The sequence below is a fragment of the Aythya fuligula genome, chromosome 2 (genome assembly GCF_009819795.1).
Source record: "Aythya fuligula isolate bAytFul2 chromosome 2, bAytFul2.pri, whole genome shotgun sequence".
In the NCBI taxonomy this organism is placed as follows: domain Eukaryota; kingdom Metazoa; phylum Chordata; class Aves; order Anseriformes; family Anatidae; genus Aythya; species Aythya fuligula.
The window spans coordinates 9,355,918-9,374,784 of record NC_045560.1 but is presented as its reverse complement, the minus strand read 5'-3'; the positions used below and the strand labels follow the sequence as shown (position 1 = coordinate 9,374,784).

At 35.9% G+C, this 18,867-nt stretch overlaps 1 protein-coding gene across 1 annotated transcript in view; it reads left to right on the top strand.

Moving 5' to 3' along the window:
- The window catches only part of LMBR1 (limb development membrane protein 1), a 67,900-nt gene extending 49,699 nt beyond the window's left edge, over positions 1–18,201 (top strand). The window contains exons 10-17 of the mRNA XM_032180713.1: positions 4,806–4,886; positions 5,853–5,929; positions 6,177–6,254; positions 7,071–7,144; positions 7,385–7,475; positions 8,887–8,953; positions 12,912–13,073; positions 14,747–18,201. Coding sequence (XP_032036604.1) covers positions 4,806–4,886; positions 5,853–5,929; positions 6,177–6,254; positions 7,071–7,144; positions 7,385–7,475; positions 8,887–8,953; positions 12,912–13,073; positions 14,747–14,829 — 713 coding nt within the window. The 3' untranslated portion in view covers positions 14,830–18,201. The remainder of the gene's footprint in view (positions 1–4,805; positions 4,887–5,852; positions 5,930–6,176; positions 6,255–7,070; positions 7,145–7,384; positions 7,476–8,886; positions 8,954–12,911; positions 13,074–14,746) is intronic.
- The last annotated feature ends 666 nt before the right edge of the window (positions 18,202–18,867 follow it).

Here is an 18,867-nt window from a genome sequence, read left to right as displayed (position 1 = left end):
CATTTCATACAATTACTTCTTGTTGGTAAAACAAAGATTATTCATGTCATGACTTTTGTCCATTGTTATCTTTTCTGGAAGGCATATGACTTATTTTAGCCTCAATTTTCTTTCTTTTTTTTTCTTTTTTTTTTTTTTTTTTTGCCTTTCTTGTTTACTTTTCAGTCATACCTCAAACCTTTCTTCTTTCACTTCTCAATAGGTCTCTGATAAAAGTTGGTCAGAGAAAGTATCTTTCATAACAGGAGGTCGTGGTCTTTGCTCCAGCATTTAAACGTGGTGGTGGAGTAGTGGCTTCTGTGCTAAAATCAGGCGCGGTTCCCAGTTTAAAAGCAATGCTCTTCTTTGCTGTTTTGGGAGCTCCAGGTTTTTTTATACTGACATGCATGTGTGTATATATATGTATGTATATGTATATACACATACAAATATGCAAAAAGGTGTGTGGAGTGAACACCTTTGAAGCTGTGATGGGGGTAATTAAAATTGTTTTATGTGTTTGATGTTAGCTAGGAACTGTAAAGTATTTGTTACTGAATATTTTATGTTGTCATGGTGATGGTGCTTATGTATGAGGAAAAGCAATACAGAAAATGGACAAATAGCTATTCAAGTACCTATTAGACCTAGTGCAGGGTGGTTTGTGCTGTTCAAGTGGAGAGTGTAGTTTAGATGATAGTCTGTTGTTTTTCTATGTAGGTGTGTGTCTATGTTGCAGTTTAATAATTTCACTTGTGAGATGGACCTAGTAGAAGTCTTTTAATTGGATCTGGATTTAGGATGTGTCGTTACGGAAGTCGCCTGTATCAGCTGAAAGACTGGATTATTTTTCAGTGGATTGTTAAGAATTTAACATAAGCAGAACTGCAACCTAGGCAAATTCCACAGAGCTCACCATCCCTCTCCTGAGAGGTGAAAGATATGGGGCTTCCCTCTTCTTGGAAGAGGGAACTGAGTTCTGTTTCACGTGCTGAGGGAACGACATTGGCACCACTATCTGAAGGGCTGCTTGAAAACCTCTAGTTAGTTATAAAGAGAAAATTCATAGACTTCATTCAGATTTTTATCTGCTTTTTAGCTTAACTTGGAAATAACATGTAGGTGGAAGGGAATGTTGCATGCACAAGAAGATATTCTGCAAGGTTTTTGTGAGTAATTATTTAAGTAATTTTAAGTATGGTTTTCATTTATGTGGCAAGAATGGAAAGGTTCATCCTCTCTGCCAGAAATCAGAAGGACATACAAATTACACCAGAAAAATAAATACCATTTTTGCCAGAACTATGAAGAAGCGAGCTTATCCTGTTCACTGATTTTTTTTAAATGTATACAAATGTGTACTAACTACATTAATTAACGTAGTGCTGTGATGTTAGGTGGCATAATTTGTGATGTCTAACTTCACTTACGCATTTGTGTGTTATGGAGCTATATCAGATACGTTAAGCTACAGACTTCCTATGTCATGGCTGCTGCAACTTTCCTGCAGTTGTCATAGTGAAAATACTCTATGTGCTTAAGGAAGCCTGCTGGACAACTTAGCAATGATGTGTTTGGAAATATACACTCCATTTACACGCATAACCAAAGAGGTTTATATTTTTATTAGAACTAATGAGGACCTGATGACAACCTTAAGCAATGCTTGGTGATTATCAGTGCTGATTATTTCTCAGTGGGTTAATTGCTATCATGCTCTTAACACTGCTGTGGCCAGTCCCAGCTGATGTGTCCTCAGACAGTGCCTGGACAGAGCAAGGTATTGCCATGAATCGCTGTTCCTACTGAATTGGCTGGGGAAAACCTCTGCTTTTGGAGGAGGGAAAGAGTTCAGCTGTGTGAGCTGTGCCCGTTATTAGTACAGATGTAACTGCCGTGGCTGTGGTGCAGTCGATAGAGTTTTCTGTAAACCTCCTCATATTTCAACCTAACTCTAACTGGGAAACTGCATGTTTTCTTTGTGGAAACTAAATTTTCTTCCTTCTCAGATGTTTCCAGTGTATAAGTGAAAATCGGAGGAGGCGGGAGGGGGAAGTTTGATCGTGTTATCTACCCTAGTATTTTTATCTGTTGAAGAGATACTGGGCTTCGGGAAAATGTTTGTTTCCAGTATATTATATTTCAGTACCCACAGCACTCCTACAGTCAAAGAATAAAGCTGGGACTTTTTTATATTAAAAGAGAAAAGTTGCCTTCAGCTATTAGTTTTCCTGAATCCAAAGAGACGGGTGGGGTAGGATCAAAAATACTTACTTGATCAAAGTTATTGGCTCTGAAGGTATCCTTACCTATGTAAGAAAGATGAAAGGTGTTGTTTTTATTGCACGCTAGTAACAGTGTAATTTTGAACTAATTGGTGTTGAACTGCCAATCACCTAGGGGGAATGCAAATAGATACTCTTACAATTTCCTTTGAGGTACTGAAATCTTATGTCGGGGCTGGAAGAAAAACAGAATAATACCGTTAAATTGACCTTAAATGAGCTGCTTTGTGGCTTTCTCGGAGAATCCCTTCTAACTTTTCATTGCTAGTCCAAACAAGTCTCGTCTACCAATTTGATTTATTGGCTAGACAGCGCTGACATTGAACTTTGTGCATGTTTGAAATAAAGCTAATGGTATAGAGCTTTTAAGAATTTAGCTGCATCCTTTTCAAATACTCTTTTGACTGATCTGAAACTTTGCTTTCCCCTCTCATAAAATATTCTTTTGTATAGCAACCTGTTTGCTACTAGTTTTAAGGAGGAACCACAACAGCATTTAGATATGATTCAGAATGTGCATGGAAGTGTGTCTTTAGGGATCTAATGTGATTTCATTGACTTTGCTGGAAAGACTCCCATGGATATCAATCTTGAGCTCTGAGTTCTTATATCCAAGGGGAAAAAAATGCATATATCTTGAATGAAGTTTTTCCCCAGAGACCCCTAAATCAATTATGGAGAAGAAAACGTCAGATGTTAACTTAAGTTTTCTTACTTTAACTGCTTCCATTAAAATTCTTGAGACTGTTTCCACTGAGCTCTCTAACTGTCCTTTTTATTCACTTCATAGTAATTAGTCATTCCATGAAATAGCTAGTTTAGACTTTTTGTGGAAGGAATGCCTCAGTTTATTTTTATAACAATAAAGAGTCTTGTTTAAAAACAAAACGTTGTTCTAAAAAAATACACATTTTGATTACTTATTTAAAATACACTGAGAAATGAAATTGACAGTCACTGCAGGCACTTCAGTTTAAGTGAATTTGTAGATCTTCCTGGTTAATTCTTGGATTTGAGATGTTTATATATTTGAAGCCACTGTAAATATTACTGCATATGTTTTTTGTCACTGATATGAAAGATAAGTGCAGGCATAACATAGAGGAAACTTGTTATATGCAAAAATGTGTGTGAAAGAAGTATGCAATTAAATCCCCCCCATTTTTTTTTTTTTTTTTTTTTGGAAGATGTGTATGCCTGGTTGAAAATTCGACTGTAGTGAAAAATAATATACTCTGAAATAGTAAAAGTTTAAAAAAAAAAAAAAAAAATCCAAAATCTAAGAAACATTTTTCTTTATCTTGGTTTTCATGTAGGACTTCACTCTGTTGGATGCTGCAGGAATATACATGGGGGCTGGCTGGGATGAGTAATTTACCTTGTTATCTTGTACTGAGATTGCTAAATGGATCAACAGACAACAGAAAATAAGGAAATAATGAGACTGGACCATAAAGTAGTGTTAGCGTGCCAGCAGCCTAAGTGCTATTTAGTTTTTGTAGGCAAATGATTAAGATATGAGATAAAAGCCTGGACAAGACTATTAGTCTCATAGAAATTTATTAGTGTTTAAAAAAAAAAAAAAACCTGCAACACTGTTATTATGGGTTAGCCTGCAATCAAAGGCGAGGCCAAGGGTAGGGAATGGCCAACAAGCAGAAGGGTGTCAGTGTAAATCAAGAAAGAAGATAACTTAATAACTTTGGGGTTATTAAGACCTTGAACTGCCACAGTGTTTTGACAGAATGAGATTGGCCTGGAATAGGCAGGAAATATATGAGCACTCAATTTATTATCAGGTGAGATTATTGAGAAATTAAAGGCATGTGAATGAGAGAAAGATGAGTAGAGGGTGTTTGTGATTTAGCCCAGGGAGTGTATTTCCAGGGTGTGATTGCAAAGAGTAAAAACTGAAGTAGAAATAACGAGAGCTGAAAGAGCAGATCTCTCGTCAGCATTTCTCCGTTGTATTGTTGCTTGAATGTGGAGAGCAAGAGTAAAGGAGAGAAACCAAAGTGTGCCTGCGCTGGAAGGGTTGGCTGGTTGAAAGAGACTTGGAGGTTGAAGAGAAGAGGATGCAGAGGGAAATGGGCTGGGCTCCTTAGACATGGTAGAGAGGAGGAAGAGTTGATGAGCAACTTCTCTGCCTTGCTCGTTTTCTGCCTAGAACTAATATTACAGCTGTCTAATATCACTAATATTACAGCTGGAGGTCCAGTCACCAGCTTAATTAGTTTGGAGGCAAAGGTATACTCTGTCACTAAGGTGCTAAACAATAATGCCCTTGAAGGGCATCCAGAGGTTCTTTGCATCTTGATATGCGTCATATGGAGACAAAGAATGACACATTTAAGCCATTCAGTGTCAGGCTGCCACACCACAACTGGTTTTTGAAAAAGATTTGAAAAATCTCAAACAAAAAACCTTGCTCTTTAAAGCCACAAGTGTTAATGTGTTGTGTCCTAAACATGGATTTTCACAGTATGTCTTCCAGCACTATAGTTAGTCCCATCCAAAACAAAATTTCTTGTGTTTTAAAAGGTACCTCTTCCACAGTTGAATACCAGACAGTAGAGTTGGAACGGGAGCTTGAAAAAGTGAAAAGCAAGAAAACAAATCTAGGTAATATACTTTTTTCATATTGTTTCATGTGGATTGCAATTTAATAAATGACTTTAAGATATTATGTTCAGTTTTTAACAGTTCCTTGATTGATCCCAATTGTTTCTAACCAAATACATACATTCTCAGTCCTTTCAAACTATTATAGTTTCTACAAGTGTATCATATGGAATCATTGCCCCTCACCTAACAAACATACTTTAAATAGGGAGTTGGATTTGAATCTTATTTTTAACATAATTTTTGAGAAGTTGTGACACTTCTTGGCATGGAGATCAGTAGCACAGTCTTTTTATATGTCATGTTATATTTATGATTATTTGGGATAGCCTAAGACGTTACTTTCCTGTCTCTTTGGTTTTGAATTATTTCTCTTAAAGTCAAATTGTTGAACAGGGAAATTCTTGGCGCTTTTGTGTCTTCTTGTGATACTTCTCATAATGGCAGTTACTCAACAGGAATCTCCCTACTTATTCAAAGGCTTGGAGTATTTTGCATTTGTCAGTGTATTATGTGCAAAGGTAAAGATAGTAAGAAGTTGTTGGGTTTTCCTTTTAGACACACTAGTGATGTCCAATATGTTAGTCTTGTCTCTCTTCATTTATATCACAAGAGGATAAATATTTGAAATTCCTTTTTTTTTTAAAGGTTATATTAAAATATATATAAACAAATTCTATTCTGCATTTTATATTGCAGTATTCATTGGATAATTATGGTGAATTATGATGAACCATGCCTTTAAATAAGAAAAACTTTCTTCTGTATGTCCCCCCATTCTTTCTCTAGAGGCTTTTTTTTTTTTTGAATGCTTTGTACAGTTCCTCAGAATAGATATTTCTATGAACTTGTTGTTGTCGATTCACAATAATATTGCTTTATCTACAGTTTATAATGGAGATGTAAATAATTGTTACTTGTTTTACTCTGAACTGATCTATGATATCGTATTTCTGTTCTGAACAGAACGGCGGAAAAAAGCTTCTGCTTGGGAAAGAAATTTAGTTTATCCAGCTGTTATGATATTGCTGCTGACTGAGACAGTAAGAATTTTCTTTTTTTTTTCTTTTTTTTTTAAAAAAAAAAAAGAAAGCAGTTTGGGGAATTCTTCAGTCATTTGGGGTGTACTTTTAAAATTTTTGAGTGATGTCTCTAAGCAATAAAATCAATACTCTCTTGATCATCTTAGTAGAACTTACTTAACATTATGAAGTCAGGTGAGGATATGTACTTCCATTGTTCAAACGTGGAATACTTTTAAATAATGTGACTGTTTCTCGTTCTTTACAGTCCATCTCAGTCCTCTTAGTTGCTTTCAACATTCTTTACCTGTTGGTTGATGAGACTGCAATGCCAAAAGGATCAGGGGTAAAGTAAACTTCTCTTACATAATTTTTATAATGCTAGTAATGCTTTGGAGCCCTTACAGAAGTTCAAGTTAGAACTTGACTTTTGTTTCTCTCTTTCAGTCCTGTATAAGCACTTTCAGTCCTGTATAAGCATTTACTACATGTCTTGTTATAGTGTCTTCTTAATAAAATCAGCACAGAATCTTTACAGTAATTCAGTCAAGTAAATAACTAATCTGGGGTTTTGCATTTCGTGTGTTTTACTTTTAACACTGTTTAGAGATATTCAAGAAAATAAATGCATTAAAAAGCAATATGAAAAGCCTTTTTTGTGTTTGTGTTCCTCTTTCAAAACATGAGCATTTTCTTCTTTTATGGTAAAACATAAACTTTAAGAAAGTAAAGAACAGCACATTGTATAATAGTGTCTTTAATCACAAGAGTTTTTATTAATTTGCTAATGCTTTCTCATGGCTATAGGTCTGTATGAGCTTGTGTAGCTATAAAAGCTGATTAGTGGTGATGACCACTCTTTGTGGCATTGCAAATACCTAGTCGTCTTCTGAGATCTCTTATTTTGGTTTCCAAAGCAACGGAATATGTATAAAATGCGTATTTTAACTTCTGCCTTAGTACATTTCGCTCAAGTTTGAAAGCAAGCTGATAAAATTGCACGGGATGTGAGATTCATAGGTTATAACATCAGTGTGATGCTTAAATAATTAAGTAAAAGCTTTATTTCATCTAGGAAGTCTTTTTGGTACTTGTACAGGTTAACTTTTATGCATGTTGCATGTACTTCATTAAATTATGCAAAATATTTTTCTCCTTCTAGGGTCCTGGAATAGGAAATGCATCCCTATCCACATTTGGTTTTGTGGGAGCAGCACTTGAAATCATTTTGATTTTGTATCCTTTCTTTAAAAACTGTCTGTTAACAAGTATTCTGTCTAGTTTTCTGGGACACTGGTAATTTACTAAAACACTTGCTTGGAAAGAAGAGAGAGGTCTGTCCTTCTTAAGCACTCGAAGTGTTTTTTTGTTTTGTTTATTTCTCCCCCCTCTGGTTGTTAAGACTTTTAGGAGACTGCTGAGAACTTGAGTGAAGCACGCATTCTTTGGAGGTTCCTTTTTCCTTGATTCTCACAGCTATCTTATGGTGTCCTCTGTCGTCGGCTTCTACAGCCTTCGTTTTTTTGAAAATTTCACTCCCAGGAAGGATGACACAACTATGACAAAGGTAAGGTAAAGTCTGTGGTGGTGATGGCCCCCTCCCCTCTCTTGCCACCCAAGACAAACTGACTCTTTTAGTAATTGCCCTGAATGGCTCATTTGCAGTGATCAGTATTTGTTTGTAAGCTGCGTAAACACAAACTGGAAGATTTTCAAAATGCTGAATGAGTGGGAAAAAGGATGTGCTCTGTTTAGTTTGGATGGCATCCATTCACTTGTAAAAAGCTGGGAATAGCAGAGCTTGTTAACTAGCTATAGAAAAGCTAGTGAAAGAACTTTTTTCAAAGGAAACGTATTGCTAATGAGTAACTTTGATTGTGCTAACTGTACTTCAGGGAGCTTGTTTGAAATCTGAAGAACTTGGTTGCTAGAAGTAATACAGACAAAGTAATTCAAATTTGAATAATTAAACTAAGACTGAGGAGGTCTATTCAGCAACATTTTGCAGTTTGAGGCTAATTTTACTTTTTACAATTTAGCATTGGCTTCAGAATAACCTAATGCTAAGGAACGTGCTTAGTTTTTTGGAAAAATATTCCCACAGCTGACAAGGGGAGGTGATCAGTAACCAAGGAACAGATGTTGAATTTAATTATTTATTCAATGTTTCACTTTAAGAAATAGAGAAAAAAAAAAAAGCATTTTTTAACCATAAATTATTGGAAGTGAGAAAGTAGGTAAACATTGAATGGGTATAGTAGATTAGGGACTTGGAATGTTATTAATGCCTTGTATAGTTTGTTTACAGTACATCAGGAATAGCGTACTATTAATAAATAGTGAATGCATGAATATCTACTTCTCAGAATTTTTGTTTTTTCTTTCTAATTCTGATAGAATTAGAGCTGAAGAAAGTGATCCCTTGTGAGAGAAAGAAGTTTCAATTACTCTTTATAAAGGCTTCACAAAAAGTAGAGTAAAATCTAACAGCTGAGATTTTTTTTCATGCTATTTAAAGTAGTCAACAGGCATTCAGTTGAAAGGAAGCTCTTTGTTGTAATTTTTTTAATAATGCTAATCCTTCAAGCAGTTGCATACAAAGCTTAAGCTGATGTATCAGTCATCTATTCTAAGCTCATGGAATAGCTGTTCTATAAAAAGTTTTCAGGAATTGAATAAACAGTTGATGCTTTGCAATGTGCTAATTTTGAATTATTTTGAATCCAGACATACTTTAATACTTTGATTAAAAGTAAGTGATTACATATTTGATTTTTAACTCTTGGATGATCTTCAGTTGTATAACACCGTATGGAGAAGTGTGACAGAAGTAAGACTAACTGTATGTTATTGTGAAATACCTAAGGTTTGTTTTTGAACAATGATACTTTTTTTTTTTTTTTTTTGATTTTGAGATGTCTTTTCTATTTTTAACAATTCCATTTATAATATAAAGACTGTTTCTCATTTTCAAACAGATAATTGGAAACTGTGTCTCAATCTTGGTGCTGAGCTCTGCTTTGCCAGTAATGTCAAGGACACTGGGTAAGTGAAATGTACAGCATTATAATATAGAATATTATAATAAAGGACACTTAATTGAGTTTTTGAAAAAGGAACAATCTGTAGCTGTCATGTTGTCACCTGTGTTTGTGGCCATGAAATTGCAGAACGTGCATTTAAAAAAAAAAGGATTTTCTAGAGAACTGTTTTCTAACAAGCCAGGTCAGATTTTAAACTTGAAAAAGGCAATTGTGCGGTGAATAGACATAGAGACTGTGCGTTCAGGGCAGTATAAAATAGCTTCATGTTCACTGTCAAATTACAGAAATTTCTATCAGCAATGTGAAGACCAGGCTACTTTCATTTTCTGTAAATTCTGCTCCCATCCTGTGTTCCTTCAGTCTTCAAATAGAAAAATTAGGAATCCAATACAGTAAAATCGAAATAATTCTGATTTTGTTAAGAACTCGCCGTAGCATTTGAAGTGGAAAAACTATCTTAGCCAGTTGGAAAGACACGACGTTTTGTATCTTGACAAAATTGTTTAATTGGTTAATATTCAACTTGAATTCTTGAAGTTAGATTGAAAGGGTTTTACAAAGTACATAGATGTACATATTTAAGTAGTGCAAGATACTTGCAGCTAATGTGAATTTAATTTGCAAAATTAAAAAAAAAAAAAGCAAAAAGCTTTACCTCAGGCTGTGTGTCATAAGTAGAAGTTTAGGAGTTCAAGCTTAGGCCCACAGACTACTATTGTATACCCAATAGTTCTGTATCTGATTCTTTTCAACCAGAGTGCTGTGAAATTGAGAGTAGCTAGTATTTTTCAGTAAGCCATGCTGCATCTTTTTGTGCTGTGTATCCACAGATTACTCTTATTAACTAAATCATTTTTATAACAAAAAGAAACTTGACATAATGAACAAGTGAATAACTGTAATGTAATGCATTTTGGAAAGCTGAATCCTAAAGCACATGTTCTAGAGCTCACATTTTAAAAATCTGTAGCAAAACTTCTTAAAAATGCAGTTCTAGAGTATAGCCAGTTTAAGATCTTGATAATAAAACAATGCTAGCATTGAACAAGATATAATATCAAAAACTTAGTGGCTTAAAGTCGAATTATAACATTAATGCAGCAAGATAGTGGACAATACTAATCATTTGTTTAAAAAAAATCATTGTTAATAGTCTGTGAGATTAACAGTTGATAATAAATGGTTTCTGTGGAAGAATGTATACATGCTGGGTGCATTGTTGTCTCATAGGAAACAGATTAATGGTAAAACTCGCTTTAAAAAAAAAGCCAACAAATGAAATTCCTGGATAGTTTGCCATAGAGATAAATAAAAGAAGAAAAAAGATGGAACAATTAACACACAGCTAACAAATGCACAGACACAGCTGTCCAAACAGGATTAATAGAGTGTATTAGAGTACAGTGAGTCATGTGGTGCTTTGCAGAAATATCAACATGTGTTGCTCTACATGCTACCGCCCTGTGGGACTCAATAGATGAAAAAGAAAGAAATATGTTAAGCAGACTCATAGTCTTTTCACATCATTAAAAAAACAAGTTTCTAGGCTATGTAGAAAAGGCTAGAGTTTATCATTATTGGAAAAGTAAAATAGCAGAAGTTATCTGGTACAAGTACTGACCTTTTTCAAGCTTTAAAGATGTAAAAAAAAATCTGATATTTCTGTTATCCACCACCTACACGGCAGTGCTATATGTCTGTAATCTTTCACTCTTTTAGAACTCCAGGATAAGTTCAGTCATTTTATCCATAACTCTTCAGCCTTTTAGTAGTCCTGCTTGAAAACTGTTTCCCACCAGCACTATGTTGCTAAATACTAGGAAACAAATTAGGAACAGGGCACTTAATAGGCAGAGACATAGAAGCAAGGAACTGCAAACAAAATTGAGTTTTCTGATACTTGTAAGTTTTCCCAGAATTCTTTTGTTTATCGTGATTGAATAAAAAGTGATATGAAACTCATGTCAGTATAGTTTAAAAATATAGTTTTTCTTTTTTTAACATGAACAGTTCTTTTTTAACCTGATTTTTTAAACCTAAACAGTTCTTTAGTGTATTACTTGGTAAATTATGATGAACGTTCTTGGACGTGTGTCCACTAGAGATGTAGTTTTCTGTTCTGAGTTTTCCATATTGAAGTCTTGGGAGCTGTGTTCTCTATAGGCTGTGTAGGCTTACTCTGTAGGAAAGTCACAAAAATTTAACCCTTTCCTCCCACAAATGTACAAAAAGGTGCTGCCAGATTTTTTTTCTGATGAGCACTGATGTTTGTTTATAGGAGGAAAATGAATGTAACTTATGTTACAGAAGTGTCAGGCTTCATTTTCATTTATCCTTACAACTCCTGCAACAATACTCGTTATTCTTCCAAACCCCTTTGCGTCAAGGGGTATTTTTTTTGTTTGCAAATAAACTTATTACCCAGTGTTTTACCTGTTTTGTTTCTTTTTAAGGATACAAAGACTGTACATTGAAACTTGAATTTCTCTGTTTTCCTGTAGCTCTGCAGCCTGAGTAAAACACTTTTTCTTTGGAAATGTTCCGAAGGACGCTGCTTTGCTTCAAGTGTGAAAGCAACTCATGTTTATTTTTTCATCTGTTTACCAGTTATTCAGTCAGCCAGTTTCTTCTTGTACTAAGACCTTTGTGCTTTTTTTATATTTCTACCTGTCTGATTAACTTCAGTCTTTTTTTTTTTTCTTTATCCTTCTAAACATTTTACTTTCTTCATGGTGGCATGTTTTTCTTCAGATACAAAATTTGATTCCTGTATATATTTGTATGTATGATATTTTTTTTTAATGAGTGTGCTGAGTACAAGAAGCATGTACAGCTTTTAACATTGTGATGGCTGGCTGATGAGTATTGAGGACTGAGCCAGGATCATGGTGCAATAAGATTCGTAAATGCCAGGTTTACCTTTGAAAAGAAGATAGCTGACCTTTAATTCTGTCTCTTCACTTATTATCACTGGTGATAGTTTTAAAAAAAAAAAAAAAAAGAAACCTTTATAATAAGATGATAGAAAATTTGCTTCCAGCAACTAGGACTAGTTTCAGACTGCAAAGCTTCCTGCTGCTGTAAATGTGAAGAATCACCAATTCTAGACAACTGTGTTTGGGTTATCATCTCAGTATTCTGCCTTTTAGTCAATGCAGTCTTTGATGTAGACCTGGCAAAGGAACAACCTGTGGCTCTTCTGCCTTCTGGGATGTACCCTATAGCTTATAGACACTTCCACATTAATGACAAATCTTGCTCACTTAGCTTTAGTGATTGACTAGCCTTTGATCAGCACAAAGCCCGAGTGTCATTGTTTAGAGGTCCACTGTGAAGACCACCTGTCAGCACTATCTTTCAGCCAAACTCTTTTCCTTCTGTGCAAATACTCTGTGGCTGTAGAGGTGGAGAGCTCTAGGAGAAAAACTGCCCTTGGAAAGAGGTCTTTACAATTCCATTTTAAAAACAGTGGTCCTGAAAAACACATACAAAGGCTTACTGTTAGATGTTAAGGATTTCATGGAAACTATTTTACTACCTGTATTGCTTAATAAGAAAGCCCACAATGTGTTAGCATTATCGGGAATAGATGTGGATTTCAGGAGAAAACGATATCTCAAGCAGTTTTCATACTAATACTGATTTTCCTAGTTGTATTCATTGAAATAACAAAGGCAGAATTCTTACCCAGAGTCAAAAGTTACTTTAACTTATGTTATTCAAATGTTTTATTATGAAATCCAAGAAACATTTTGAAAAGCATCTTCCCATTTTATAGTAGTCAGTAAGTGGACAAATGACTTTGATAGCATTTTCTTGTGTATTTAACCATGTCTTACTATATGTTGTCTTAAAGAATTTTGCGTTAGGTATGTAAAGAGTAATAGAGTGAAACTTGTGTGTTTCTTCTATAAACGTAATCAACATTTTAATGCAAATCTCAAATCCAATTTTATCAGGAATTACTCGATTTGACCTGCTTGGAGACTTCGGAAGGTTTAACTGGCTGGGAAACTTTTATATTGTATTATCTTACAACTTGCTCTTTGCTATCATGACAACGTTATGTCTGGTCAGAAAGTTCACTTCTGCTGTGCGAGAAGAGCTCATGAAGGCAATAGGTAATGGTAGCACTGAAAACTTAGTTTGTGCTTGAACTTTTCCTTTCTCCAGCATTGATACCTTGTTGTGCTACTGTGAAAGTTCTTATAACCCATAGAAAACTTTTTTCTTGTGCATGCAAGTTTTTGTAAATGAAGATTGAAAGAATAGCCGTGTGTTATTTCAGAAGAGTTGAGAGCTAGGTATAATGATCTTAATGATGTGTACGTGTATTTGTTGATTGCAGTTAGATTTTTTTTCCATTTTGTGAAAGTATAAAACCATTTATTGGTACTCTGAGCATGCAAACGAAGCCTGAATACTTATCAAAGTGCGAGTGGTGGTTGTCAGTGACCTCTTTAGGGGAACTTAGCATTTGTTGGCAGTTGAAAGATAGCAGTAACAGGTTTTTAATCTTTTTTTCCTTTGTTTTTTATACAGATTGAGTCACCTAAGCCTTAAATTCTCCTTGTGTATATTACAATGGGCTGTTTTCATAGTCTGCATTCCAAAAAGCTTGCATGTGGTTTTTTGTTTGTTTGTTTAAAGCAACTTATTAGTTCCCCAAAAGTAGTTTAGTGGAAATCTCAGCTGCTTTCTTGCGATGTTTTAAAGTGCTACGTGTTCAGAAAATCCTTGTAGAGAATGTATGGAATTTTAATAACTGGCTGAGTAAAACCTATAGCTGATATAATCAGACTTTTAATCAAATGGTGCATTCATGTTTAAGAATTTGTGAGTATGGCAGTACAAAAAAAGCTTAAAACATATTTGATGCGAAGAGGTTGTTACTACATCTCATCTCTACTAATGGCGATGAAGCTCCTGCCTTTTGTACAATAGAACAGTATTTGCTTAAGTCGAAAGGACCAACAGTGAAACTTGGGTGTTTGTTTATAACCGCAGGTTCAGTTTGTAGTGTTGAAAATGTACACATGTTAGTTTTCACTGATTACTGCTTTCCAGAGTTGTGAACTTGGTAAACAAAATCTGAGCACTTCCTAGAGTGCGCCTCCTAGAGTGCAGCTCTGCTGGTGGCAATAAGTTAAACTGAGGCCTATTAAACAGTGCAATACAACGAGGAGACTCTTGGGCTGTTAGAGGCCATTCTGTCATTTGTGATGTTGAATTCTCAAGCTCGGAGGGAACAGATTAGTAGGCTGGGGTGTGTAAATCTGTCCATTGATTTTTATGCTAAAAGTAATTTCATAGAAGCTCTATAGTTGATTGAGATAGATACGTAATGTGGGTTGATGTATTTATCATTATTCCCCAGCATTTAGTTAAGGTCATGTTATGAGAAAAGGCCTTGATTCTTTTCTTGATTTATCCCTGTCAAGTGACTTTTATAATCTTTAATAAAATTTCATAATATTTTTGTGTAAACTGTAAAGGGATTACTCTGTATAATGCAATGGATGTTACAGAGCTCCAACTTTAGTTATCATGGGCTTATAGCAGCGGGTCAGGTGAAACTTCAAAGTTTGTCTGTCTTAAAGCAAACGATGTAAAGGAATTATCTTGCTAATTCGAGGCATTTCATTAAACTTGTAGTGTTTAATCAAAAATTATATAAATTGAAAGCACATTAACAATATTAGTTTGCATGTGTCTTTCTGAATAGCTGTATGCATGAAACATGGAAGAATCTTATTTTTTTTTTTTTTTTTCCTTACTGTGTAATGTTTTGCAGGATTAGATAAGCTTCATCTGTCAAACAATCCAAGAGACTCTGAGACAAAGCCGTCTGCAAATGGGCATCAGAAAACACTGTGATTAACAATCACCTGCAATCAACAGAGCTGAAAACATCAACCTCGTGGCATTCCTGTCATCTCATCAGCTTTTTTATATTGATTTTATTTGTTCATGATCTGGGTCCAGCCTTGTCTCATTTTTTGATGCTGGTGTGCTTCTGTGGAAGTTAGCTGTATCAGACTCTTCTCTTTCCAGTTAACTTTTGGTCTGCTTGTTTATTTCCCAGTACGTTAATGCAGGAGGTGCCTTGAAGACTGGAAGCTGAAGAGAATAATGCATTCCTTTTTGTTGACGGTCTCATATCTTTAGATGCAAACCTGCTACCGTTTGAATTCACAGTACCTCCTGTGTAATGCAGACACAGCTACAAAGAATAACTTTGGGACTTGGTTTAAAAAAAACAACAACAACAAACAACAACAAAACACTTGAAGCCCAATAGGACCCTTACTGGAAATGTAAGCTACCTGGAACATGCATCCTCAGCAGTAGATAATCAGTTCCACTAAGAATGTGTTAAAAACAAAACTGGTAGCGACCACAGTTCCTTTCGTGCTGGAGTTGGGAGGCAGTTCATAGTGTAATATCACGAAGCTTTCTTGGAAGGCCAGCGTTTTCAGTTTCTGTTCTTAGCTCTAAAAGCCAGGTTGCTTTACTGGTAGTCAGGCAATATCTTATCAAATAGAGTGAACCACAATATGAAGATTAACTTCAGTGTTAAATCTGAGCCTAGTATGCTTTGTAAAAAGCTGCGTAGACCCCTTGTCACAGCTCTTACAGTTCTGTAAGCTATTGTGCCGTGGAGGTCACTTACCCTACCAAGAACAGCCCTGTAAAATTCTGTGTGAACTACTGTGTATAAGCAGTACTTGTAATCAGTGCAAGTGGCACAGGCCTAGGAGGCTGAGGTTGCAGGTTTTTTTTTTTTTTACAGTGTTCTTTTAATTTGAAGTAAATTATTTCTCTGAATTTATAGCTACCTGGATTTCTGTTCAGTGGTAAAACACAGCATCTTTCACTAGTCTGTTTTTTAATGTACACATAAACGTGTATATAGGCCTACAAGTGTAGATATAAATTAAATTCTAAGCTTATAGAGATGACGTAGGTGGCTTGGTAAGTAAAACGTGTTTGTTCAGTTTGGTAGTGTGAATTTCCACGGTGTTACAATTTAGCTGCTCAAAGGCCTTAAATTCAGAATGGCATTGACGGGTGGTAACGTCCTTTTTCTTAGCATCACTGCAGCCTTAGGAATCCTATAAGCAGTCTGTAATAAACACAAAAAAAAGGCCAAAACAACACCCACCAACAAAAGTATTGAAAATCTGTTTGCACGTTCATCCTGCTCTGCCACAAGTAATCTTCAAACAGATTGGAATAAGGACAACTTCAGTGTGCGCCCCATACGTAGCAAGTCAGAGAATGTTCTTGGTTATTTCCTATTTCTGTAAAACTGAAGTATGTCTGGAGTTTGAGGTCTTACATGTGAGCAGGCTGTTACAACTAACTCTCCAGCATGGTTCCAGTATGGGATAAACCTTGTGTCAGAAACTTTTGGGCTGTTTTTGGGCTGTTCTCGTGAGAAGACTGCTCTGGGCTGTAGACCTTACTACTGTGTGTGTGTGAATGTGAGTTTTTTTTCGTTTTGTTTACTTGTATTTGTTTTTCTCCAAGTGCTTCAAAAATCAAGCTCCAGTGCACATGAGGATTTCTCAGTTGTTTTGCAGGCTGCCTTTTCTGACTTGAACTGGGGCACAATGTAAATACTGCTGTAGTAAATATGAGAGAGTTACTTTTTGTGTGATTAGTATGAATTCAAGGCTTATTAAACTGACTATTGATGTGTTGTACTGAGTCTTGGAAGACTTAAAGTAAAATTGGTTGATTTTTACGAAGATTTCCAAGCATTTTTTTCTGTTTGACTTTAATGCTGACATTTTAGTGAGAAATCTTTACCTGCGTCCAAGTTTCCCAGCCAAGAACAGGGAGCTAGAATTAAAAGTTGTTTGAGAACGTGTTTACGTTTAAAACATCGGGAGATTTGTTATTAGGGGTGTAATTCAGGTATTCTCAGAGTTTTTAGCCTTATATATTAGCATTATAGTTGAAAATAACTTAAATGTATCCACTTTTCCACGCAAGTGATAGTATGACCAAAATTGTCCTAGTGTCTTAATGGGGCCAGTGAATTGTGGTATATGAGGCTAGTTAGCTTTATTAAAATATTATCATTATCATCAGTTTAAGACAGTTACATAAATATGCTCTGAAGAAATTTAAGGAATAAATTCAGGGAGTGTGAACCAGTATAAGTCTTGATCTTCACACTTTCCTTACTAGTTAGCCTGACATGGTGTTTTGGGGAGAGATCACTGAAATCAGTGGTCCAGGAACACAGAAAGAGATGAAATTATAGAGTGTGTGATTTCTGAAAGCGAGCTGGGCAGTTACCTAAATGGAGCTGAGACAGTTCCTGTTGATAAGCCTGCAAGTTTCAGGCAAAACTTTAAAACTCTTTCAAAATATATCTGACAGCCTTGCCTGCTCCCACCCGTTCTGGATCCTGTAGTCAGAGATGTGTGGGTTAAGAGTGTGTAAGTGACGATTTTACACCAAAACATGGCATGTGGTTGAGATGCTGTGTGGTTTTACACAGTGGGTAAGAAATTCAGAACTAGCCTGTGTAATTACTGGCAGTGTTTTGTTTTAAAATCAGCCATTTATATTGTGGTACTGTCCACATCGTGTGTTTGGCCTTGGAAATGACATGCTTATGCAAAACCTCTTACAGACACAATGCTACTTTCAGATGTACTATGTGTAAGATACAGGTCACTGTATACTTTTCACAGAAGCATATGGTCACTTAAATACAAGCAACTGGTAATTCATTAATGAATAGTGACGATGCATTCCTAGTATTTTGACTCATGTAGAGTCAGGTGGTCTATACCTTCAAGGTATATACAGCTGATCTTAGTAACATTAACACCTGCCTCACTTCTTATGAGGCAAAAAGCACATAAATGCTTCCATCTTCAACTAGATACCACACAAGACCAAAAAAAAAAAAAAAAAAAAAAGATGTAAACTAAGTGTTTTAGGTTAGCCTTTTCTCAGCTGTATTCTGTGTTGGTAGCACAATATTGAGTGCAGTGACAGAACTGTAATATTGTGGGGTTTCTGAGTGTAAAGCACACGATCCAATCCGTAACACCTTAGGCTAATAAATATCAGCACTGGTTACTGTACGAGTAACAGTTTTTGCATTCATAGGAAGCTCTGTTTACTGTCCGGAATGTGATGTTTCTTTTTGGCCCTGCTCCTCCAGTATCTCTTACCCTGTTGACTGTTTTACATTGTCATAGAAATTAAAGGATTTGTCAAGCTACTTTCCTTGTCTGGTTCCAAGTACCGCCTTGAGCGCCACACGGAGACCCTGCTCTGCACTGCGGCTGTGTCCGTGCTGGCAGGACCTTGTGCAGCCCTGTGCTTAATGGGATCACCACACACAAACGGGTGCTGCAGAGGGACGCTTTCTCCTGTAAGTGCCAGCAGGAGTGACAACTGTAAAAAAGGGCTGCAGCCCTTGTCTGTCCTGCTGGTTCTCTCCTGCTCACCTGTGCATCTCTGCAGCAGCTGAGGCTACTTCAGTTGCCCAGGGGTGCCTACTGCTGTATAAAGACAAGCTGACCCTGCTCATAACAAATTTGCAATCTGTGTTAGATAAGAAAAAGGTAAAAGCAAATTGGCTTCCTCATCCACCTGACTTTCTGTGAATTTTGTAAGAATGGTCTGGGTTACTTTTCCCTTCTTTCTTTTCTTTCTCTTCGAGGTGTGATGGACTCAGGTAGGGTTCAGTAGCAGTTTTATGCTTGGCGAATTCCAGCAACACAAACAAACTGCAGGAGTGTAGCTAAATCCTATTGTTTTACATATACTCAGATTTTTAAAATAATAATTCTTTATCTTGGTAAAGCCACTTAAGTAGGGACAGAACACTATGGCCAATTTAATAACCTCTTTAAGAAGAAATGAACTTTTGGTTTGATTTTT